General features: G+C 44.6%; 3 protein-coding genes across 3 annotated transcripts; 2 read left to right on the forward strand and 1 right to left on the reverse strand.

Annotated features, from left to right (window-relative positions):
- Window positions 1-492: 492 nt before the first annotated feature.
- Window positions 493-4375, reverse strand: cebpg (CCAAT enhancer binding protein gamma). Its single transcript, XM_056377885.1, has 2 exons — window positions 3576-4375; window positions 493-1914 (listed from the first exon to the last, which is right to left on the reverse strand). The coding sequence occupies exon 2, from the start codon at window positions 1809-1811 to the stop codon at window positions 1320-1322; it is 492 nt and encodes a 163-aa protein (XP_056233860.1). The 5' UTR covers window positions 1812-1914; window positions 3576-4375; the 3' UTR covers window positions 493-1319.
- A 5374-nt stretch (window positions 4376-9749) lies between these two features.
- Window positions 9750-10774, forward strand: LOC130174188 (uncharacterized). Its single transcript, XM_056383797.1, has 2 exons — window positions 9750-10042; window positions 10248-10774. The coding sequence occupies exons 1-2, from the start codon at window positions 9799-9801 to the stop codon at window positions 10292-10294; spliced, it is 291 nt and encodes a 96-aa protein (XP_056239772.1). The 5' UTR covers window positions 9750-9798; the 3' UTR covers window positions 10295-10774.
- A 172-nt stretch (window positions 10775-10946) lies between these two features.
- Window positions 10947-14000, forward strand: cebpa (CCAAT enhancer binding protein alpha). The gene has a single exon (XM_056382400.1). The coding sequence runs from the start codon at window positions 11185-11187 to the stop codon at window positions 12091-12093; it is 909 nt and encodes a 302-aa protein (XP_056238375.1). The 5' UTR covers window positions 10947-11184; the 3' UTR covers window positions 12094-14000.
- The last annotated feature ends 12094 nt before the right edge of the window (window positions 14001-26094 follow it).

A 26094-nucleotide genomic window follows, 5' to 3' on the forward strand; every position in this document is an offset into this window, starting at 1 on the left:
TTTCCAGGACTTTTATTAATGACTCAAAGCCTCGTTTTAATATGTCACGGGTTTCTGGGAAATAACCTCCACATTGTGTCAAATGAAAAATGATTGGAGACTTAAAGAGGTGAAACTTTCCAGTATTTCAGAAACGTATTCGAGAAAAATCGTTGAAAAATATAAATTTGGAAAGAACTTAATCATGTGACCTGCTGGAGGAGTTCTCAGACTCAGATTAGAAAGATCATGATGAACTTCATCATCAGCTCAAAGTAAAAACAGGAAGCTCTGTTTCTCTCTCATCCTCGGAAATATAGAATAAAGTATTCCAGGTTTTCCAGGACACCTGTTTAAGGCCCACACTCAGGTGAGTTGACCTGCAGGTGCGGCAGCCACAGATAGGACAGGGTGACCCAGGCAGTAAATCAAACACCCGTCTCGTCTCTGCAGAACGGACTCAGACACAAACATGAACAGTGAGACTCTGGTAATAAAACAAACTGCTAAAAGGACAATTCTGATGTTTTCTGTATTTACACATATTGTTCAGTGAAGTTAAAGGAGTTTATGGAGAGTATCAAAAGTTCATGAAGTATTTATACTGAGTCTTAAAAGAATGTGTCATTTTGGCTTAAAAACCAGAATCATCCTTTAAACATCAACATGTAGTGAACGACTTTAGAAATTCTCTCATTAGATTTTGTGAACTAGACATTTGTCAAAAACTCTTTGCAGAACGACAGAAGAAAATACACATCCTAGAAAAAGGGAATTTAAGAATTTACACCGTCATATGCAGCTGAGGAGGCGCAGAGTCAAACGTCTCGTCCTGCGGCGTCCACGTCCAGCCGACAGGAAGAGGAAGCTCAGGAGACGCTGGTCCAGTGTCACTGCAGGTGAGTTCTTACTGGAGTTCACATCTCTCCAATCAATCAGTCAATCCATAACACGACGTGACCTTTCAACCCTGGGTCAGGTTCACCTTCTGTCACAGGCCAAAGTTCAAGAACTTTTCCAGGACAGAGTTTGAATTTGAAAAGTTTCTGTGGCTGGTTTTCACTTTAAAAGTCTTTTAAAACTGATTCAATAAATTAAAACTTCATACGATACTATATTCATAGATCTGTATGACGTTTCCGGACCCTGGCTTCTGTTTTTATTTGTCAGAACTTTCCAGGTTTTCCAGGACCTCGATGGACATTTTGGTAAATGTGTCGTTAAGGAGTAAAAATGAGAAAAGAACTAATAAACCAAAGAAAAGCCGTGAAGATGTGACGCCATGTTTCCAAAGTTTCCAGAAAAGCTGCAGATACCAAACATCCCCCGTGGCCCCGCCCTCACTGCCCATTGGTGGAGGCATTGTTAGGGGCGGGGCTGGAGCCCTCGGCGCCCGCTGGCGGCTGCACGTTGTCGGCCAGGTTGTGGGCGTGCTCCAGGAAGAGGTCTTTGAGCACGCTCAGCTCTTTGCTCAGCAGCTTGATCTTGGCCTCCAGCCGCTCGTTCTCCTCCTTCAGCTCGTTGACGCGTTGCTGCGTGTCCATCGCCTTCTGCTTGCTACGCATGCGGCTCTTCTTCACCGCCAGGTTGTTGCGTTCGCGGCGCTGGCGGTACTCCTCGCTGTCCTTGTCTGCTGGGGGCTTCTTCATCTTGCTGGGGGGGAGGGCCTTGCCGCCTCCGGCTGAAGAGTTGGCGGGAACGAGTTGGGGGACCTGCTGCAGTCCGGCTACAGCCGCCGAAAGAGAGGAGGAGGAGGCGTGGGCCTGACTCTGGATGACGCTCACGCCGTTGTGGTCAGATGTGGTTAGTTTCGGCTGCGACGGCCTGCTCATTTGGATGTGCTGCCTGCAGGTGCTGATCTCCGTCCAGAGTCTCCTCAGGTGTAGAGATGAAAAAGGGAAAGAAGAAGAAGAAGATGGTTCACCTGGACAGACCCTTGAGGACGAGAGAGGAACAGGTTAACTGACCAATCACAGGCCGACACACTCTGTAGTGATATGATGCAGGTTTGACTTTATCGTCCTGAATTTGTTTCCTCTAATGTTATGAGTAAAAACCTTCAGGCACATCTACTCTACTGAGACAACACGAGTTTAATACATCTATAAATATTTAATACGCCACCTGTTCAGACACAGACCTGTAAACTCAACATGTTCAGGACAGTTCGGACAAAACAAGACATTTAAAGACGCCAGCTGGGACTGAAAATAAGCAGCAGATTAACCGTTAAAGGACGAGTGTGGAGTGCCCCCCCCCCCCCCCCCTCCCCCTCCCCTTCCCCTGACCCCTCCTTTTCCAAGCGTGAAGGAGAAGATACGTTGAAAGTCCCTCTTTAGAAACAGTGGTAGGTTTGTCCGTTCTGGGCTACTGTAGAAACATGGTGCAACATGGCTGCTCCCTGTGTAAATATGAAGCTAACGAAGACACGATTCTTAGTATCAGGTGAATATAAACTCATGAAAATATAATTAGGAATATTCTGCCAACAGATCCGTAGTTGTTCAGAGACCACACAACAATATTACAGTAGATCTCTACAATAGACTATGATCATGAAATCTTTAGGGCAGCAACTCGGTTATTACTGTAATCGATTGATCTGCTGTAGAGCTGCAAAATCAATCAAACTATAACTAAAAATCACAATATGGTCACGTGCAATATCCAAATTAGGGCTGCACGATATTAAAAATCGTATTTATTATTATTTTCAGTTTCAGATTGATACTTCTCATTTCTGTTGATCAGTTAATTGATTAATCACCTGATCATGCCAGCTCTCTCTGCTTGTCAGGCTGTGAAGGAACCAATGACATCCCTTCTTTCACATCTGCAGTTAGCTCTGCAGATTCTCAGCTGACCTCAATCCATCAGTCAGTAACACCCCCCCCCCACCCCCACCGGTGCTGCTGCTCTCAAACACCCCCCCCCCCCCCCCACCGGTGCTGCTGCTCTCAAACACCCCCCCCACCCTAGTCTCTCAGAGCAGCAGTGGATATCTGACGCGATAATTGGTTGGATTTTTTGTTCCGCACGGCAATTAGCAGCGCCGCTCTGATTGGTCGGCGCGTTGCCATGCAGCCAGTCAGCTGTGCGCAGTGAAAAGCGCTCCGGGTGAAACCAGCGGAGCTCCGGCTGTTGCCTGGTGTTGCATCATCGTCGGCTCTCTTTATGCCGAGAGAGGGGAACTCCGGAGTCATGCGGGGCTAAGCTCAAACCTCAGTCTTTACGAGACTTTCATTCGGCTTGACTGAAATAAAAACACGACAAACACCCTGACACTTCCGACGGACCGACACGATCCGTGAATCCTGAATTCACGGGCACTTTTAACAACTTTTTGTTCACTCGAAGCAGCGAACCGTCGATTCACGGCATTAGGTGTAAACATGAAGCCTCCCCACTCTGAACACAGACACGGACACGAGTCTAGTTCGGCTTTAAACACAAACGAAACTACATTTTCACTTTGTTCTGAAAAGCCCGTTCAGCCGGGCAGCTAGCCAGCTAGTTAGCTTCTGGTGCTAACCAGCCCTAACGTCCCTGTTAGCGCTGCTTTTTCAGACCCAGAAACAGTTTAAAACACCGTTTACCTTCACTGGGCGGCGGTGGGGTCAACCATTCGTCAAAGCGGTAAAAGTTCAGGCAGAAAGTTGGAGTTTAATTCCGTGTGTCAGAGCTCTGAGTGTTTTTGTTTGGAACATGGAGAGGAGCCGATTGCGAAATCTCTTTTACCATGTACGGCAATGTCCAGGGTCGGCCAATCAGAGGCCAGGAGGAGGCAGCGAAGCGAGCGGCGGACCAATCACAGGTGAGTGTGTGGCAGAGTGATGCAATGCACCCCGTGATTGACATCTCATCCGACCAATAGGAGAGGGCTGTCGGTTTTGTTTATGTAATGTGAGGTTAGTCAAATGTGTGACTTCATCTCTGAATGACGAGATTTAATCAGCCTGAAACTCCTAATTATACCTGTTTATATTTACACTGTCACTGTCATCACCTCTGACCTGCTCACCTGTCCCTCTGCTGCTCAAAGAGTCAACTCCAGATACTTTATACTGAAGACAAACAGCTGATAAACTGACAGGTGAGGTGTTACAACATGATGGAGGAAGCCTTAAAACTGAAAATACACCCGTCACAAACCAGTCAAAACACTGTCATAATATTTAAACATTTTCTCATTTAGTTTAATAGTGGAGGAATGTAAATGCGCCATGTTATTATTATGTTGATGTTTAACAGCTGTGTTAGGACTGTACTGACACCAGCTCCTCCATTAAACATGTAAAACATTAAATATCATTAAAAGAATCTGATTTTGTTCCTGTTGGTGTTTGTTTACATCATGATGATAATGTCAGATTAATGTCACTGAAACTAAATGTGAAACATTCTGCTAATGTTCCCTGAAGCTAAGATAAGATAAGATAAGATAAGATAAGATAAGATAAGATAAGATAAGATATTCCTTTATTAGTCCACAGTGAGAGAATTTATAGTTTTACAGCAACAAAGTGACACAAAGAACTGAAAAAAATAGCAGCGGATCAATGATGTTTAAGTTCCTGTCTGACAACAGTCACCTGCAGAGCACATGAACACACAGCTGTACAGGTGTGATGATAATTATTTGTCAGTTGAGATTTGTTTTCCTGGGATCTTGATAAACTGAAGTCTCAGGTCATGTCCACACTAACGGGGATAAATCTGTGTCTATATCTTTTCTCTCTCACGCACTCAGCTGATTGGCTCAGGGTCAGATGACGGAGTAGCCTTCCTCTTCAGTGTTTCTTGTTGTTCAGACTTTTACTCGCTCCACTGATTCCACTATTTGACAGCACTCACATAATCCTGAGGGAGTCTGGTGTGTTGAGGTGCTCTCCTTGTGAGAGCCAGTGAAGTAGAAATCTTACTTTTTGATAAAACATGCTGTGAGAACATGTTGATTAGAATCCAAATGTATTAGTCTGTATAATAGTATATGTTGAAAAGTGCATCATGCTGAGGTTATACTTCTTTTTTCATTATTTGTTATAGTGTTGAGTTCTATGATTGTAGTTTGCGACAGGTGATCATGCCGTAAAGCAGTTTGGTGCTCGGGTTAGGCAGCGTTAATAAAACACTGAGAAGTCAGAGATTAGATTGATAGAAGTATTTGACTGTGTTAAATGTAAAGGATTTAGAAATATGAAAATAATGAACATCAAGTCAGTATTGGACCAGGCTGAGATGTCAAACTGAATCTCCTGCTGTGATGCTTGTGTATGGAAATAAAAAAACAAAAGCAAAACCTGTGCTTCCTGTATTATGATCTTTATCCTTCAGTAAACACTGGGACAAACGTCTGATATAATGTTTATAACCTGTCTCCAACCAAAGCCGGAACATTTCCAGAACCGTAATGTGAAACAGCCACTTTAACCTGTTCAATGAGGTTTTTGCTGCTGAACCAAAAGTCACAGTCACTGATGCGATCAGCTCTACGTGAATATGTTTGACTGCAGATCAGCTCTCTCCTCACTCTGAACATCTTTTTACACTTGCTGTTTATCTTTTGAACATGTTCAGTCCATGTTAATGTTGCATCAAACCAGAAATCTACAGACTCGTGGTTCTTTGCTCACTTCTCTATCTGTGTATCAAACACCTTTTTCTACTTAAAACATCAATCCCTATGAATATGATCTTTTTTCAACCACATCAACTTCCTCTTTTCCAGAACATGAACGTGTGAAGGGCAGGTGATGGAGTTTGGGCATCAGAAACTTTTTAAGGGATGTTCCAAAAGCAGGTCGACAGGTGTGAGCTCAAAATGTGATACCTATACCTATAAATATTAACAACATCAACAAAATAACTTCAGCCACAACAAAGAATTAAAAAGTGCAGCCTGACAACAGCTGTCACCTCCTCTGTCTCTCCTCTACTGACCACCAAACAGCATTTTACCTTCTCCTTCTTACCTGACTGGACCGTACCACCTGCTCAGGTGAGTCTGGGGGTGAGCTCAACAAACACCTGAGTCTTCGAGCACAACAACCCCCACACACCTGCTACAACCTGGATCTCTGTTACCACTGGCAATGACAATCTACAATGAGAACAAAGAAATGACTCATCAGTGCACCAGCTTCATCCGTCCTTTATCTCCACTCACACCAGTGAAGCCCAGACCCTCAGTACTGACAGACCTAATGATGCACACCTGTTCCACCTCTACCTGACGGAGCTGATTGACAGACGGATTGAGCTCCAACACAAACCTGCAGACAAACATAAACCACAATCAATATATGAAATAATCAAGACCTGAGAAACGAATAGAAACATTTGACTAAAGTCCTGATGATGCAACAGTGATGATCAGGGCTGATGATTACTATTCTTTTTTTTTTTTTTTTTTATAAGTGTATTTTTTGGGCTTTTTATGCCTTTATTTAATAGTACAATAGAGAGACAGGAAATGGGGAGGCAGAGAGGGGGAATGACATGCAGCAAAGGCCGTCCGATGCAGGACTCAAACCGGGGCCGACTGCAGCGAGGACTGTGGCCTCTACACATGGGGCGCCTGCTTAGACCACTACGCCACACGACACCCCGATGATTGTTATTCTAATGCTGGACAACAACTGTCCAACGCTGAGTTAATTAAAAAGAGTAGTGGGCTAAATACACTGCCCTGAGGAGCTCCTTTATCTGTACATATTCACCTGATTAGACTCGTTCAGTTCTGACCTGAATAAATCAGATAAAAAGTCTTAAATCCAATTATATGTTCTAACTGCAATTCCTATCATATTATTATTATATTTGATATGATATAATAATATATAATATAATGTATTTCATATATTATCCCCTGTATTAACAGTCGACAGCCTTCTTTTGCTCTCATACAAAATCTGAATCTTTGTGTCATCAGTCTCTCCATTATCTTTATGTGTGATGTCAGAGCTGTGGGTCTATAGTTCACTGGATGTGATGGGTCTTTCCCTGGTTTCCTTATCACTGCAACTTCCCACTTCCTGTACTTCATCATAAACACCTGAAAGCTTTAACATCACACAGCAGGAGATGCTCGTGCAGGTCTAACTGCCTCCTCCTCTTCCTCAGCACCGGATACTGCCATTCCCTCTTGATTTCTCTCTGCACTGCAGAAATCAAAAGGTTCAGAAAACTTAAAATTTCAAAGCAGCTTATGGCACTACATTTTTACATTTTGAGGCCAACTCAAACTACTTACAGTTGTGGCGACTAATTCTGTTTTGTTCAGATAGTTAATCTTTCATATTTATAAAAACGTCAGATTTTGAGTTCTACACGCTAAAACTTTCAAATAAAAGTTGTTACAACGAATTTATGAACTTTTGTAAAGATAAACAGCAGCAGTTTAATTATCATGTTTATTTCCAACATGAAACAATAGAAAATAGTAAAGACTTGACTGATCTTTATCATTCATGTTGGAATCAGCCACGTCTACCCTGAGCCATGTTCACATCTGATGAACAGTCATTTTAAATTGTTACTCCAAGTTGACTTGTGCGATTTTAACTTTTGTTCAGCAGCTAAAACTGTCACTGTGTCATTTAAACACAGTCCTGTCTCGGCAGCTTCAACGTGTCACTTCAACACTTTGAAAACAACGTATTCATCCACCGAGCAATGTGGTTAGACTAGTCCCACAGCTGCAGCCCAACCCTCAAACATCTGTCAAACTTCACACCTCCAGTTAGCAACACCTGTCAGATATCTGTAGACTGAGATAACGTCATCAGGGTTTTTTTCTCCCCATGACATTTTTGTATAAAAAAAGTTTGTTTCAGCTGGAAGAAGAAGAAGAAGAAGAAGAAGAAGAAGAAGAAGAAGAAGAAGAAGAAGAAGAAGTCAGTGAACGCACCACGAGTGTTTATGTTGCTGCTGTTTAAATTCAGGATAAAGTGACAGAGTGAAAATTAAGTGTCACTTCTCTCCTGTGTGATCAGTCTGTTAAATACTGTAGATCCAGTCAGAGAGGTCAAAGGTCAACATGTCCAACACGCCCTGTCTGAGTCATCTGCTCTCACTGTGCCAAGTCAAACTCCGTCTGTGCCAACACTGTGAAGCACAGTATGTACTGAAGGCGTCACAGCTTTTGTCTGGACTCTGATTTTAATATGTGCAGGAAACAGTTCATACTGGACTCAAAGACTCAGAGACTCAGTGAGACTCAAAGACTCAGAGAGACTCAGAGAGACAGAAATTAATTCTGTTGAATTGACTCTTTTGACCAGAGAAAATGCTTTTCCATTTTCCTTCAGTGTTTTGTTTTTCCTTCACAAGTTTCTCAGATCTCCTCAATGATCCCTGGAACATTCTCAGTGATCTCGAGAACCTCCTTGAACTTATTGATACCTCGACCGCCTTTAAGGAGACCAGAAGTTTCTCAAGAACCCTTGATCCTTCTCAAGGATCCATAGAACGTCTGAAATTAAACCATGAACCGACTCAGTTTCCTCAATGACCTCCGTGAGAGAACCTGCTGAAGGACTCGAGAACACTGTCAAAACCTGCTGGACCTCCTTGTGGATCAAGGATTACAAGCTCCTCCTGAACTTAATGTTGCACTGCTAAAACCTTTCAGGGAACCCTGGAGCCTCCATAAGGACCACTGAAAATTTCTTGGGGAACTCCTGAAATTCTTGAAAGAATGCTTTGAACTTCATTAGTTATTCCTTGAATCTCCTTGAGGACTGATTGTACACCTTCAAGGATCCTTAAAAGATCAATGGAACCTCCTCAAAGAACACATAACATTTCAAGGTCCCTGGAACTTTTTCAAGTATGTATGAGACTCAGACACTCACTGAAACTCCTCAAGGAGCTTCTGAACCTACTCAAGGACCCAAGGAGCCTCTCCAAGGTCCATAAAAACTCCTCAAGGATCTTCCTGCCCTGGAACTTCCTCAATGACCCTATGAATCCTCTCAAACGCTCATAGAACCTCACGAAGATCCATAAAAACTCATTGAGAATCCACTGAAGACCAGAGCCCCAAGAACCTCCTAAAGGTCAGGTAGAACATTCTCAAGGATCCTTGGAACGTTTCTTGATGACCTTCTTCAGGGACTCCTTTAAGCTTTCAAGGACCTACCAGTGAACATTGAACCCTCTGAAGAACTATAGATATAGAACCCAAGGACTCATTCAAGGATGATTGGAACCTCCTTAAGAACCCCTACAGCATCTCCAAGGTCCATCAAGGATCACTATAAACACCTCAAGCACCTCTTCAACCTGCTCCAGGACCTAGAACCTAATGGATCATGTGACTCCTGGAACCGTCTCACAGACTCTAGAACTTCTTCAATGACCCCTTGAACCTCCTTAAGGACCTAGAATCACTTCAACTGCCCCTAGAATATATTCAGTGTCCATAAAATGTCCTCAAGGATCAGTATATCCTCATTGTGGACTCCTGGAACCCCTTCAATGACTCCTGGAAACTTATTCAGAGCCATTTCACCCCTGTACAACATTCAGCAGCTCAGGGACATGAGTCCACCAAGTCCTCAAGGATGCCTGGAAACGTCTGATATGAAGTCTGGGAGCCCCTCAAGGACCCTCTAATATCCTCAATGACCTTCATTAATAACCGGTTTCAGCCTGAATCTGGACTCTGTTAAATAATTTTTATTATGATGATGAAAGAAGAAACAGATTTACTGTCTCTCAGAAACGAAGGGGAATAAATTATAAACATGTAATAAAACATATAGAAAGTGAATGAACTGAAACTGAAATAAATAAATAAATAAATGATTTCTACAGATGAGGGAGGAGGCTCCTCCTCACACAGCGCCGCGCTCTGCCGACAGAGGGCGCTCCAGTCCGTTTGTTCAGCGACTCACTCACTTCATCCAGAGAAACCCTCACAGCCCGGACATGAACCTTCTTACCCCTGTCGCCCCTGCTGCCCCTGTTACCCCTGCTGCCCCTGTCGCCCCTGCTGCCCCTGTTACCCCTGCTGCCCCTGCAGGGACCCCGGCCCCGGATCATTCACCTACAGGAGCAGGTAAAACACGAGGGGGATGACGGGAAGTTTAAACACACACACACCAGGAGCCCGTTTAATTGAACTAAATCACGGTGTCACATTAAAATATAATATTACGCTTCATAAATATGATTTAGACACAAACATGACAATAAAAGAAATATTCATGTATTTATATTCGTTTAGTCTCATTACGAATTTTGTTTTATTTGTCTTTATTTAGAAAAATCCTCTTTTCTGCAGCAGCTGGTTTCAGAGTCAGTGACCTGAGGACAGATGTTTATTATCGGCCTGATGCACAGAATTCATTTTCATCAAATCGTCCTGAACATGAAGATGTGATGCGCGTGCTCTCTGCAGCCTCTTCTACTGTCAGAGGAGAGACTCCAACAACCTGCACCTCCTCAACTCCGTCCATTTACCGTCTCCTCTGCTGCAGAAGGAGAAATCTTTCAACCCACACTGAAGTTAATATTTAGTATATTCCCCTAAATTTCACAGCTTTAATTATGTAACACTAGTTTTCATTTGGATCGTGTCTCAGTTTTGACTGACGCTCATTTTAAAAGGAACAAAACTCAAACCTTCCGGTTAAAATTTGGTGTGAAACACGTGGAAATGGAAGTTTTTTCTGCAGTTGGTTTGAGCCGAAGTGTGGACCGACTCTTCCTCCATCTGATCTGATCTGAACTCTCATGCATCGTGTCCTGACGGACGAAAACATGCGCTGATTTCTACACGGAGTTGGTTAAAAGAGGCTGAACAGACTGTATTTAACATTTATTCTAGTTTTCCTCAGAAAACGTTTGTGCAGCGACGGTGGGTTAAATCCCTGGACTGAGTGTGTGTGTGTGTGTGTGTGTGTGTGTGTGTGTGTGTGTGTGTGTGTGTGCCCGCCCACTCCCTCCTGCTATATAACCACAGTTTGACAGCTCAGAGTTTACTGAGCAGGAGAATCAGACCGACTTCCCGCCGCCTCACTCCGCTCCTCTCTGCTCTCACACACCAACCTGTCCCAGTGTCCCCGGCTGCAGAGCCCGTTCACTGCATGTCTGCAGGTCTCTGACCCCCCCTCACCTGAGGACCCGACGCAGGACCTGACTTTCACCAAACTGGATTCCCGGAGCTCGTCACCATGTCTGCCCGGGTTTAGATTCTCCATGGAGCTCTCTAACCTGTACGAGGTCGCGCCCCGACCCCTGATGAGCAGCCTGACCCACGGCCAGCAGCCCCCCTCCGGCTACAGAGACCCGGCAGACCTCGGCGGTGAGATCGGAGACAACGAGACCTCCATCGACCTGAGCGCCTACATAGACCCGTCCGCCTTCAACGACGACTTCCTGGCCGACCTGTTCCACCACAGCTCCCGCCAGGACAAGCTCAAGATCATGAACGGGGAGTACGAGTCGGTGCCGTGCGGGGGCCCGGGGCCCCAGCAGCTCTACATGTCCAACTACATGGAGTCCAAGCTGGAGCCGCTCTACGAGCCGCGCATCCGGCCGGTGGCCATCAAGCAGGAGCCCCGGGACGACGAGGACCTGAACCCGGGCATGCCCCCCACCTACCACCACCCGCACCCGCATTCCCAGCAGTACTCCCAGCATTCCCAGCATTCCCAGCAGCAGCAGCCGCCGCAGATGCCGCACCTCCAGTACCAGATTGCGCACTGCGCGCAGACCACCATGCACCTCCAGCCGGGCCACCCGACTCCTCCGCCGACCCCGGTGCCCAGCCCGCACCAGCACCACCACCAACACCCGCACCAGCACCCGCAGCAGGGCGGCATGAAGCTGCTGGAGCAGCAGCGGGGAGGCGGGAAGACCAAGAAGCACGTCGACAAGAGCAGTCCGGAGTACCGGCTGAGGCGCGAGCGCAACAACGTCGCCGTGCGCAAGAGCAGGGACAAGGCCAAGATGCGCAACATGGAGACGCAGCAGAAGGTGGTGGAGCTGACCACCGACAACGAGAGACTGAGGCGGAGGGTGGAGCACCTGACCCGCGAGCTGGACACGTTACGGGGCATCTTCAGACAGCTGCCGGACGGATCCTTCAAACCCATGGGCAGCTGAGAGACTACTGACCCCGACTGGATCCGGGCTGGATCCAGTCCGGAACCGGACTGGAGGTGGACTGGTACACTGCTGGATTTATACACACATGGTTCTACAACTCTTCACGTACGGACGGACTGACAGCTGTGAGGAGACTGAGGCAGCTGAGGTGTTCACTGCAAACACATCTGTCTGACCCGAACATCTGGTCTTTGACTGAGACATAAACTCAAAACAAGTGAAAAAGAATCTGCACAGCGGCAAAGTTCACAATCAAAAACTTTGCACAGTTTTTCTCAAACAGCTGATTGTAGAAAAGTCTGGAGGCTGCGTTGTTATTGGCTGCAGGTGGAATCATCTCATTGGCTGATTATTTTCCACTTGTTGTGAGGGGCTCAGTCAGAGACGGAGACGTGCTCGGACGTGTCTCTGTTGCAGTGTTCATGTGCCTTTTTAAACTTTTGTGCAAAAGCCAATAAGCTCGTTCCCCCTGCAGATCCAGAGGACTGGGTGTTTGTGCCTTATTTCCGGACAGACTGGTGTGCCGCCACACACTCAACTCACATATCAGAGCAGCTAAGGTAGGGCCGGGTGGAGCTGACCCCCCCACACCAGCCTGTTGTGCATGTTTCTCCTGAATTATTCCTCTTTGTTTTATACAAGTTACGTCTCCATATCTTCTGATAAACTAGAGTTTGTCTTTATAGAGTTATGAAATGCAAAGTGCACACTGCTTTTATATAGGCTCAAGTGTATGTACGTATGTATGTGTATTTTCTGTCTAATGCATGATGGATCTATAGGCTCAGCTCCCCTCCCCAGGAGGAAGAGGAGGAGGAGGAGGAGGAGGAGGAGGGCTGCAGGTACGAGCTCTGTGTGGAGGTGCAGGTCAGAGCGTCATCTGAGCGTCACGTGATAGAAAGTTCAGCTCATCAGAGAAATCCTAGTAAAAGTAGAGTAATCCACTGAGCAGCAGTCTGACGTCACCACGTCGCTCTGTCCGGTGGAAACCTTGTACATCCACTTTTAGGAGCTTTTCATGTTCAAACAGCTGGAGGTTAAACTTTTTGGATCTTTGCACTATGACACAAAAAGCTTCATTTTCCCGCTCAAAAACAAGGCGGGACCCCCCCCCCACCCCCCCACCCCCCACATACAAGGTTTTCATGTGTCTGATGATAATAATCAAGTATCTCCCTGAGTCTGGTCATTTAATGCCAAAGTGAAACACACACACACACACACACACACACACACACACACACAGACTGGAATTGAAACGGTGGTACCTGCTTCATCAGGTCAGCGTCCAGTGGAAACCTGGTATCTCCAGCTCTGTAGGAACGTTGTGGTTTAACACACACACACACGTGGAGATGTGAGGTTTCCAGAGGACGGTGACAGGACAGCAGCTCTGTCGCATGCACTATTTGTCGTAGATTGAAGCGCCGTGTTGTGTGTGACACATTGCATCATGGGTACTGATCTGAAAAGAAAACACGCCTCACTCTTCATGTATTTATGTTGTTGAGAAAAAACAAAAGCAAAATGTGAAAAGAGTTTCTCTCTCTATGCAACACGTCTCTTCCTCTTTTCCACTGTTGTATCATCACTCTCTCTCACACACACACACACACACACACACAGTGCCTTCTGATCCTCTGAGATGACCTTTGACCTCTTGTTGATCTGCTCGTGTTGAAAGATTTTTAAAAATCGATTTGTGTCAGTGAGGAAAGAAGCACTTTTCTTTTCTTTTTTTTACAAACTGATGTTAAACCAATGTTTGTTATGGTTTCAATTGTAAAATAAGCCTCTATATAAATAAATATATATATATATATAAATAAATATATATATATATATAATACCAAAAAATCTGAATTATTATAATGAAACATAATAAAAGAGCTCGTTTTATCACACTCTGTCGTTGCTTGGATTCATTTCCTTTCCTTGATTTTCATTTTCTCCTGAACAGACAAATAAAGTTGATTTTGTTAATGAGTTGATGACGTCAGGTGGACCTCTGTCAGCCAATAGGAGGCGCTCTCAGGACCGTCAGTCAGACTGACGGTCTGTGGTTCTACGCTTTCACATTAAAGTTAAAGATGCAAAGTCAACTCCACAACATAATGATCAGGTTCTCATGTGGAGGAGTGGTGGTCTGTTCATTGTGAGGTTGGGGGTTTGATTCCCAGCCACGGATGGATTACTGAGCAGGCCTGTGGGCTCGGGGCCAGGGGCCTCCTTACCGGCCGCAACGTGGCTCCATCAGAACGACAGATCATCCAAGTGTTCAAGTGCCCTTGAGCAACACACTGAACCCCAGGTCAGCCTGTGCTCACAGCCTGTTAGTGTCTGTTAGTGTCGTCTATACAAGAACACAGAACCGGGAATCGGACCTTCAGCAGCTCGTCCAGCATCAGCTCCGAGTCCCTGAGTCACTCTGTGCTGCTGTTCACAGGCTCAGGATTTATTCTAGTTAAACGTTAGAACCAGAGCATTAGAACCAGAACATCAGAACCAGAACATTAGAACCAGAGCATTAGAACCAGAACATCAGAACCAGAACATTAGAACCAGAACATCAGAACCAGCACATTAGAACCAGAACATTAGAACCAGAACATCAGAACCAGAACATCAGAACCAGCACATCAGAACCAGAACATTAGAACCAGAACATTAAACCAGCACATTAGAACCAGAACATCAGAACCAGAACATCAGAACCAGAACATTAAACCAGCACATTAGAACCAGAACATCAGAACCAGAACATCAGAACCAGAACATTAGAACCAGAACATTAGAACCAGAACATTAAACCAGCACATTAGAACCAGAACATTAAACCAGCACATTAGAACCAGAACATCAGAACCAGAACATCAGAACCAGAACATCAGAACCAGCACATTAGAACCAGAACATCAGAACCAGCACATTAGAACCAGAACATCAGAACCAGCACATTAGAACCAGAACATCAGAACCAGAACATCAGAACCAGCACATCAGAACCAGAACATCAGAACCAGAACATTCAACCAGCACATTAGAACCAGAACATCAGAACCAGAACATCAGAACCAGCACATTAGAACCAGAACATCAGAACCAGAACATCAGAACCAGCACATCAGAACCAGAACATCAGAACCAGAACATTAAACCAGCACATTAGAACCAGAACATCAGAACCAGAACATCAGAACCAGCACATTAGAACCAGAACATTAGAACCAGCACATTAGAACCAGAACATCAGAACCAGAACATTAGAACCAGCACATTAGAACCAGAACATCAGAACCAGAACATCAGAACCAGCACATTAGAACCAGCACATTAGAACCAGAACATTAGAACCAGCACATTAGAACCAGAACATCAGAACCAGAACATCAGAACCAGCACATTAGAACCAGCACATTAGAACCAGAACATTAGAACCAGAACATTAAACCAGCACATCAGAACCAGAACATCAGAACCAGCACATTAGAACCAGCACATTAGAACCAGCACATCAGAACCAGCACATTAGAACCAGAGTCTGTCTGTCCACACTAATGTCTGTGATCCTCTGCTGTGACAGACACCTCTGTTCAAGTCCCATGACAGTGAGTCAGTTAGTTAGTAACTTAGTTAGTTAGTTAGTTAGTTAGTTAGTTAGTTAGTTAGTTAATGTCAGCAGATATTTTATACAGATATAATTATTTAATGGTGTAAAACTGAATTCGATCAGTTTGATGAAGTAGATTCTCTGGGACTCAGACTCAGACTCATCAGGGAAATTTAGATAAATACAAGAACACGAAGGAAGGAAGTTTATTCTGTTCTGTCTTTAATCTTTGATGATGATGTGACCAGCTCTCTCCTTCTTCTTCTCCTTCTCCTTCTCCTTCTTCTTCTCCTTCTCCTTCTCCTTCTTCTTCTCCTTCTCCTTCTTCTTCTCCTTCTCCTTCTCCTTCTTCTTCTCCTTCTCCTTCTCCTTCTTCTTCTCCTTCTCCTTCTCCTTCTCCTTCTCCTTCTCCTTCTTCTTCTCCTTCTCCTTCTCCTTCTCCTTCTCCTTCTCCTTCTCCTTCTTCTTCTCCTTCTCCTTCTCCTTCTCCTTCTCCTTCTCCTTCTTCTTCTCCTTCTCCTTCTCCTTCTCCTTCTCCTTCTCCTTCTCCTTCTTCTTCTTCTTCACGCTGAGAGCGGACACCAGTGGGACGGCTGACCTGAGCTTGGAGCCAAAACAGCCTCATTACATATTCATGAGTTTCAGATGCTGTCTACAAAGACACAGGAAACACGATCAGTGACATGAACCATGTGAATTAGAAACAGGTGAATGTGTTTGTTTGAGAATGTAGAAAACAGCTGTAAAGATCAGGCTGAGACAGAAGAAGAAGAAGAGCAGCAGGATGATGGAGAGATGAAGATGATGACTTCCACATGTTCCTGACAGAGTCACTGACCAACTGAAATACCACTGATTCAACATGAAATACATACCTGAAAACATCGAGACCAGGTAACAAGTGACAGGGTGGAACCAGGGGGTGGAGCCAGGGTGTAGAGGGGTGGAGTCAGAGTGTCCTGAAGAAGGTCGCACTGATTTCAGTAGCTGTGTCCCAGTTCATGGTCTCATCCTTCAGAGGCCCCAACAGTCAAAACCAAGGGTCTTAAAACACAAAGTTTGAGTGACAAAAAGTTATGTGTTGCCAAGGTTGGACAGGAGCCAACACCTCAGTAAGGGCGGGAACCGCTGACGACCAGAGGAGATCCGTGGACCAGAACGTCTCATTTCGGTCAACGGAGGGCCACACCTTCGTAGACGATATTCATTAATATAGTAACCATGGCGACTAAGGTCCTGTATATCGCTGTCGGTACAGTACGCTTGTTTATTTTTGTAACCATGACAATCAAGGTCTGGTACACCTGCTGGCGTAGGGGCGCTGTTTCAGGAGACACTCGTCTCAGACGGTTGGAACTAATGTCATGTATGTTCAGGTTGGAGGTGGCCCGGGAAATGCTTAGCCTAGCTTAGCATGAAGACAGAAGGAAACGGTTAGCCTAGCTTAGCATGAAGACAGAAGGACAGGAGGAAACTGTTAGCCTAGCTAAGCACGAAGGCAGAAGGAAACTATTAGCCTAGCTTAGCATGAATACAGAAGGAAACTGTTAGCCTAGCTTAGCATGATGACAAAGCAGTGCGAAACTGTTAGCCTAGCTTAGCATGAAGAGAGAAGGAAACTGTTAGCCTAGCATAGCACATGACAAAGCAGGAGGAAACTGTTAGCCTAGCTTAGCACAATGACAAAGCAGTGCGAAACTGTTAGCCTAGCTGAGCACGATGACAAAGCAGGAGGAAGCTGTTAGCCTAGCTTAGCATGAACAGAGAAGGAAACTGTTAGCCTAGCATAGCACATGACAAAGCAGGAGGAAACTGTTAGCCTAGCTTAGCATGAAGACAGAAGGAAACTGTTAGCCTAGCTTAGCACAATGACAAAGCAGGAGGAAGCTGTTAGCCTAGCTTAGCACAATGACAAAGCAGGAGGAAGCTGTTAGCCTAGCTTCATCAAAAGACCAGAAATATATCTTCAGCAGCTCCGAGCCTCTGAACTGAACTGGACTGAAACAGATCCATCTGAACCACGTTGAGTTCTGGTCTTCTCAGATCCTGGAGAGGTTTAATATGATCGACCTCGTGTGTGACCCCGTCTGGATCGTGAACACACATTCCTCCGTGGGAAGGACGGTCCAGAGTGCGAGGCCAACACCGCTCCACCCTCACCACAGCGCTGAAAGCTGCTAAGAGGAACCATGTGACGCTGATTCATCCGTCCACAGTGAGCTCGCCTCCGCCGCCCTTTCACCTGCCAGCCAATCAGACGCTGGGATTAAAGCCAGAAACGCATCTTACATGAAGACACTGACACCTCTGAGGTGGAGAAAAACTCACTCATGTCCCTGTGGAGGTAAACTGGTCAAACTGGACGGACTGAACTGGAAACAGTGGAGGTCATTCAAACAAACACTTTCACATCAGGGACGTGGGCCCCCGGGTACAGACAGGTAACAGGCTCCTGGCCCCTCCCACACAGGACCAGATTTAGGTTTGTCCTGCTGGTTCTGGGTTTGATGATTGACAGGTGTGCCTGTAGAGTTTGTAGTAAACACGTGAATAAAGGTGAGTGGGTCATTTCTATTTAATGTCAAACGTCAAACAGCTACAAACACTGATGATCCGAACACACACTGAAAACTTTAATAATAATATTATAATACATTCAGTTTATTTATTTAAAGTTACCTGGTAAAATAATCACTGATTTAACATGATGTGATTCTCCAGGAGAAAGTGGCTTATGGGAGAACAGGTGTGTGTCTCACCTGGATCAGACTGACATGAACTAACACATGATGTCAAACACTGTGTAATTTTCTTGTTTCATCTAAAGCAGCAGCTGCTAAAATCACCAGTGGTTACTAAGAACCACCAAAACGTCCCAGTGAATCTCAGGTGAGTCTGATCCACCTGCCCAGAGTGCAAACAGCAGGATGCTCACAACACGTGAAAGTGTTTCCTGTTGCTGGACTCGTAGAGACGAAGAGGAGGAGATGATCTGAGCGTCACAACTCATCAGTGACACCTGGAACCACCTTCACCTGTCCCCCTTCTCCTCTTCACCCTCACCATCATCATCGTCTCTCTGTCATCCATCTTGTCCTCCTTTCTTCTTCCCGTCTTTTTGTGTCGCTGAAGGAAGCAGATGTGATGGTTCTGTGAGTTAAACATCAGTCTCAGTCTCAGCAGAGGAAATATATTCTCTCAGAGTCTTTGTTGTGTGTCTGTGTGTAGCTGTGGATCAGAGCTGATAATCCACTGACATGTGGTTTTGGCTGGACGTGTCTCAGTGTCTCTCAGTGTAAAGACTCTCAGGTCTTTTATTGTGTTTCTGGATCAGTGTCTGCTGTTGGCTGCAGCGTCTTCCTGTGGATGGAAGACATTAGCCTGTTAGCGGCTGGAAGCTCTCAGAAAGGCTCCGCTGGCTGCGTCTCTCTCCAGGTCTGTGTCCAGGACCGAGTCCGGGACCGAGTCCAGGACCGAGTCCAGGACTTCAGTGTTAATGATCCTCTCACATGGTCCAGTGAGTTTTATTTCAGGTTTACCGCTGACACGTCGCCGTCATATTGAGGAAGTAGCAGACGCTGCTGAGCTGAGCGTCGTGTTGAGGTTTGGAAGAACCATCAGAAACTTGAGAGACTTCACACTGAATCTGCTGTTTTTAACTGTGTTACCATGACAACCATAAAGACCGCTGTCCACAATACTTCAAATACAGAAGCATGAAGGCTCCTGGACGGGCCACAGGACACAGGACGGCGCTCAGACACATCTGTCCCGTCACTCCAGTGTCCCTGCTCTATAACACCAGGAACACACTTCCTGTGTTGTGTGTGCCTGGTGGCTGGACTTTACAGGTTCCTGAATTAGAATTTCTTTTCATTATTAATACATTTCTGATTTATTTATGACAGAAAATGTCAGTAAAGCTTAAAATAATAATAAATGTAAAATATATTTATATGTTTTCATGTCTGTGTCATATTCAGATTCAGACACAGAAACTATAGTGGAGTTTTAATGTTGCTGGTATGATGCCACTATGACATCATCAGTTTGTCCTGGGAGACACGTTACGTGTGGAAAGAAGGCGAGACGCAGAATCTCTAGATCACGTGACATGCGTCGCTCTAACTCAACATGGCGCCGAAATGAAAAACAAGATGTTCCACACACGCCACATATCCAGACATCGCACAAACCTTCCTATCACCATAGTTACCACCACTCAGCCCTGCTCTCATGTTAATGAATACTGGTGAATAAACACAGTTATGTTTGGAAATATGATCATCTACGATACAGATGTTTGTCTGAAATCTGACTCCATGAATCTAAATCTATGCTGCAGGTATGTAAAGGGGGGAGGGGGTCACTCAGCGGCTTGACATCCTGCTTACCTGTACAGCATGTGACCACTCTCTCAGGATGAACCTCTGTTACCTGACCAAACGTCCTCCTGTACTTTTGGCAGCGTGTCTCCAGACGCAGGGGAACATGTGGTTATTTTCAGATCCTCTGTGTTTGCAGTCTCAAAGTGCTTTAGTTTCATTGACATGTTGTGTAGAGAGTGTGTCAGCGGCCCTATCTGTTTATCTGCTCTATTTGGCTATCCACTTCTTCTATTTGGCCTGTGTTTAAAGATTAACCGGCTCCTTTCATTGACTGGGCAGCTCTTTCAGGAGCGTCCAGGCTGAGCTGAAAGCAGGGCAGAACTCTGTTTGTTCTCTGATAGACCAGAGACTCAGCTGCTTCAGCTCCACTCACATGGACTGGGAACACTGGTCTCCTCAGTATAACACCCAGTTTGTGACCCCCTGATTAAGAACTTGACCCCCCCTAAAGAGGTAAAAGCATCAGTTCAGGGGGTTGAAATTAAACATTTCCTTTTTACCTGTATTGTAATTAGCTTACACTATATTTCACATGTTCGTGTCAGGAAGAATCTTTAGCCTTAAGTTAAAGTTGAGCTAACTAATGTTAGCTAGTTTCTAGCTTTAGCCTGGAGTTACAGTTGAGCTAACTAATGTTAGCCTTAAGTTACAGTTGAGCTAACTAATGTGAGCTAGTTTCTAGCTTTAGCCTTAAGTTACAGTTGAGCTAACTAATGTGAGCTAGTTTCTAGCTTTAGCCTGGAGTTACAGTTGAGCTAACTAATGTTAGCCTTAAGTTACAGTTGAGCTAACTAATGTGAGCTAGTTTCTAGCTTTAGCCTTAAGTTACAGTTGAGCTAACTAATGTGAGCTAGTTTCTAGCTTTAGCCTGGAGTTACAGTTGAGCTAACTAATGTGAGCTAGTTTCTAGCTTTAGCCTGGAGTTACAGTTGAGCTAACTAATGTGAGCTAGTTTCTAGCTTTAGCCTTAAGTTACAGTTGAGCTAACTAATGTTAGCCTTAAGTTACAGTTGAGCTAACTAATGTGAGCTAGTTTCTAGCTTTAGCCTTAAGTTACAGTTGAACTAACTAATGTGAGCTAGTTTCTAGCTTTAGCCTGGAGTTACAGTTGAGCTAACTAATGTGAGCTAGTTTCTAGCTTTAGCCTGGAGTTACAGTTGAGCTAACTAATGTGAGCTAGTTTCTAGCTTTAGCCTTAAGTTACAGTTGAGCTAACTAATGTTAGCCTTAAGTTAAAGTTGAGCTAACTAATGTTAGCTAGTTTCTAGCTTTAGCCTGGAGTTACAGTTGAGCTAACTAATGTTAGCTAGTTTCTAGCTTTAGCCTGGAGTTACAGTTGAGCTAACTAATGTTAGCCTTAAGTTAAAGTTGAGCTAACTAATGTTAGCTAGTTTCTAGCTTTAGTCTGGATTTACAGTTGAGCTAACTAATGTGAGCTAGTTTCTAGCTTTAGCCTTAAGTTAAAGTTGAGCTAACTGATGTGAGCTAGTTTCTAGCTTTAGCCTGGAGTTACAGTTGAGCTAACTAATGTGAGCTAGTTTCTAGCTTTAGCCTTAAGTTACAGTTGAGCTAACTAATGTGAGCTAGTTTCTAGCTTTAGCCTGGAGTTACAGTTGAGCTAACTAATGTGAGCTAGTTTCTAGCTTTAGCCTGGAGTTACAGTTGAGCTAACTAATGTGAGCTAGTTTCTAGCTTTAGCCTGGATTTGCAGTTGAGCTAACTAATGTGAGCTAGTTTCTAGCTTTAGCCTGGAGTTACAGTTGAGCTAACTAATGTTAGCCTTAAGTTAAAGTTGAGCTAACTAATGTTAGCTAGTTTCTAGCTTTAGCCTGGAGTTACAGTTGAGCTAACTAATGTTAGCCTTAAGTTAAAGTTGAGCTAAATAATGTTAGCTAGTTTCTAGCTTTAGCCTTAAGTTAAAGTTGAGCTAACTAATGTTAGCTAGTTTCTAGCTTTAGTCTGGATTTACAGTTGAGCTAACTAATGTGAGCTAGTTTCTAGCTTTAGCCTGGATTTACAGTTGAGCTAACTAATGTGAGCTAGTTTCTAGCTTTAGCCTGGATTTGCAGTTGAGCTAACTAATGTGAGCTAGTTTCTAGCTTTAGCCTGGAGTTACAGTTGAGCTAACTAATGTGAGCTAGTTTCTAGCTTTAGCCTTAAGTTACAGTTGAGCTAACTAATATGAGCTAGTTTCTAGCTTTAGCCTGGATTTGCAGTTGAGCTAACTAATGTGAGCTAGTTTCTAGCTTTAGCCTGGAGTTACAGTTGAGCTAACTAATGTGAGCTAGTTTCTAGCTTTAGCCTTAAGTTACAGTTGAGCTAACTAATGTGAGCTAGTTTCTAGCTTTAGCCTGGAGTTACAGTTGAGCTAACTAATGTGAGCTAGTTTCTAGCTTTAGCCTTAAGTTACAGTTGAGCTAACTAATGCTAGCTAGTTTCTAGCTTTAGCCTGGAGTTACAGTTGAGCTAACTAATGTGAGCTAGTTTCTAGCTTTAGCCTTAAGTTACAGTTGAGCTAACTAATGTGAGCTAGTTTCTAGCTTTAGCCTGGAGTTACAGTTGAGCTAACTAATGTGAGCTAGTTTCTAGCTTTAGCCTGGAGTTACAGTTGAGCTAACTAATGTGAGCTAGTTTCTAGCTTTAGCCTGGAGTTACAGTTGAGCTAACTAATGTGAGCTAGTTTCTAGCTTTAGCCTGGAGTTACAGTTGAGCTAACTAATGTGAGCTAGTTTCTAGCTTTAGCCTGGAGTTACAGTTGAGCTAACTAATGTGAGCTATCTGATGGTGCGCCCTTTCATTTCCAGTGTTAGCTTGTCATTTCATTACCAATATAAAATGTCATATATGATCTAATGTTACAAACACTGGAGTCATGAGCAGTGGGGCAATGGAGGATTAGTTGATACGTTTGACATCAATATAGAGTTTATTATTTCATGTTAACAGTCTTTGTGTGTCTGTGTGGTTTAGTTTTATCTTTTTGATATCAGCTTCTTTAACAGACGCCATCTTTGTTTTCTCTCAGATTAAGAGTTTTACTCTTGGCTCATTGAACAATATGAACTCCACGTGCTGAAGACTGAAGAATACTGATTGTATTAGCAGTGGTGGAAGTACATTTGTTCTAATTACTGTACTTAAATGCACTTTCATGGAACTTGTAGGCGACTCAGGTATTCCCATTTTATGCTGCTTTGTTCTTCCACTCCTGTATTTCGGAGGGAATGTTCTTCTTTCTCCTTCACTCCATTTATTTGACAGTTTTAGTGAAACAAGAAAGACGCTGTAAGGACTGTCACACAGTTCACTGGCTGGTTCTCAGGTGGAGAGCGACTCACCTGAGTTCAGTTGCTCAGATGATTTCCTCCTGACTCTTTAAATCCAGCGCTTTAACAAACAGGTTCCTCAGAGACAGTTTCTCTTTTTTTAAAGGAACAAAAGGCGACTGTGAAATGAAAACAAGAGAAAACACATCACACAATCTGAGATTTGGAGCCAGATTTTTTTATTTTCTTTGTGTGTAACCGAGCAGAACTTAATCCTCTCTGGTACCACAATTATTTGCAATTTATGCTGGGAGGCCCCGCTGCCAGAGGAACAAAGAGAGGAAATATATCTCCCTGTTTATTCAGCGCCGGCCTCCGAGCCGGCTGGCATTTATTGGCCCTGTATGAAGCTATGAGGAACATTAGCGCAGCTCAGAGGGAGCTGTTTGTTTTGGTGTCTTTTACGAGGCAGCCGGGTGGAGATTGACAGTCAAAGTGCCGTCAGCTACAATCCACGCTCTGCTGGATGGAGCTTTATTTTCCCACCGCCGCGACATGCCCGTGCATCGTTTGGAGACTCAGCAGATTTCTGTTCGTGTTGCGTCTCATCGCTGCGTCGGCTCCAGTTTTGATCGCCCGCCTCTCTCTCTCTGTGATAGAGCTGCAGAGTGTTTCACAGCCCTGATTTATGAAGCTTAATTACGGCTTTGATTTGTGTGTTAGATCATTGGAGGCGGAGCTCTGACATCTGAAGGGTTGGTGCTGTTTGATCGTCTCCTCTGATAATTAGAACAAACCTCGATGATGTTCGGAGACGTCCACAACAACTGAGGCTTTGTCCTCTTTTGTCCCCTCAGTGATCTTCACTCGCTGCTGCTCGTCACGGCTCAGTGACACAGGTGAGACTCAGGTAAACAAGCTCACCTTTAACTAAGGGTTTGAGCTTTGAGCTTGAGCTGGAGACACTGTCCTGCAGGGAGTGAGTGACACTGACTGATATGAATACTGTGGAGCTAACGAGGGGATGGGGAACAGGTGAGCAGGTGTGTGCGGAGAGTCAGGTGACTTACTGCAGGACAGGTGGGAGTGGCAGGAGAAACAGGAGGTGAATGATGACAGAAAGGTGAGGAAGGTTCAAACTGAGTGAAATGAGCAGCGGCCATGATGAGAGCTGATCTTATCTCCTTCAGCAGAGGAAGCTTCCTTTAGGAAAAGGAGACATTTAAAACAAAAATTGTTTCACTAAATATTCATTTTCTCTACAAACATCACACGTCCCTGTCACTTCCACAGTTTCAGGTTGAACTCTCAGTGAACTGTCTCTGTCTCCAGCTGATGAAGACTTGATGAAGATGTGGATGCGTCTCCAGTCGTCTCTGTCTCAGGTTGTCGGAGGGAGAGACAGCACATGATAAATGGTAAAGAGACACCTGGAGGAAGACTTCATCATCTCGTCATTGTTTTCTGGTAAAACTGAATATTATTTGTTCTGCACAGATAAAATCCTCACGGGTCACAGACACAGTGACGCAGGAGAGAGTTCTGCAGGTAAATATGGCCACACCAGTGATGTTTCACTTCCTGTTGCCTGAGGTGTGTGTGTAGATGGAAACTCTGACTGCACTGAATAAAACTCATTGTGGGAGCATCTGTTTATTGGAAGTGTTGACATGAATCTCTGATCAGTATCTGTTTGTTCTGAGGGCATTTCCTGGATTTCTGCACTATTTCTTTAAAAAGGTTGAAAATCACATAAAGTGTTTATATCACACTTTTCAGAACTCTTTCTATAGCCACGCCCCTTTTTGAGCCTCTGCAGAAGCATCGCTCCACTGATGTGCTCACCAACATCTGAGTGAAATAGTAGATAAATGTTTAAAATAAAATCTAGAATGAGATGTTGTGACATCACTGAGTGGAAGCGTCTGTTTCTGCTTCGAGGCCTCAGCTCTGAGTCACGTGCCATCGCACAACAACATCAAACACAAAGTGGAGAGTCGACGGATTTTATCAGCTTTTAAACTCTGTAATATCACAGAGATATTAACAGAAACATCTGATGACCTCAGAGGGTTAATGTTCTTTAAAGGATGTTCATGACCCTCAGAGGAAGAACCTTTAGATTTTAAGGCTGTCTCCTCTGGCGCCACCCTCAGGACAAACTGCAGGGACGGCTCAGACAGACGTGTCCGGTGAAGATGTTTCCTGAAACACAGTGTGATCCACTCCACATGTTCATATTACCCAGCAGACACTGCTTCTTCCTGTTTAGGGTCGTGTTACAGTCCAGGAGGTTTGACCTCCCGGACCGGCGTCTCGCTGATATGAAACCCCGAGTGTCGGACTCCTCCGTCATGCTTCCTGCATGTAAACAGTCAGAGCTCCACATCTGCAGCTTCTCCTAATAAAACTGCACATTCCACGTTTATGGAGCAAAGACAAACACAGGCATGTGAGGAGGAGGCTCATCCATCACCACAGACATCCCAGAGTTCACTCTGTTCACTGATGCCGCTGCTCCAACGCCACGAAGAAGAAGAGCCGCTGATGACATCATCCTCTTCACCTGAAACGTGACCACGTCTCTGTCACTCCTGTGGTTTGGATCTTTTGCTTTCACTGACTTTTAACAAACATGAGGAGTGAACATGGAGCCACACAGGCCGGCAGCTGACTCACTGATTGGACAGCTTTGATGATGTCACTCAGCATCATCAGCTCATCAGCAGGATCA

Source organism: Seriola aureovittata, chromosome 1 (genome assembly GCF_021018895.1).
Source record: "Seriola aureovittata isolate HTS-2021-v1 ecotype China chromosome 1, ASM2101889v1, whole genome shotgun sequence".
Classification (NCBI taxonomy): Eukaryota; Metazoa; Chordata; class Actinopteri; order Carangiformes; family Carangidae; genus Seriola; species Seriola aureovittata.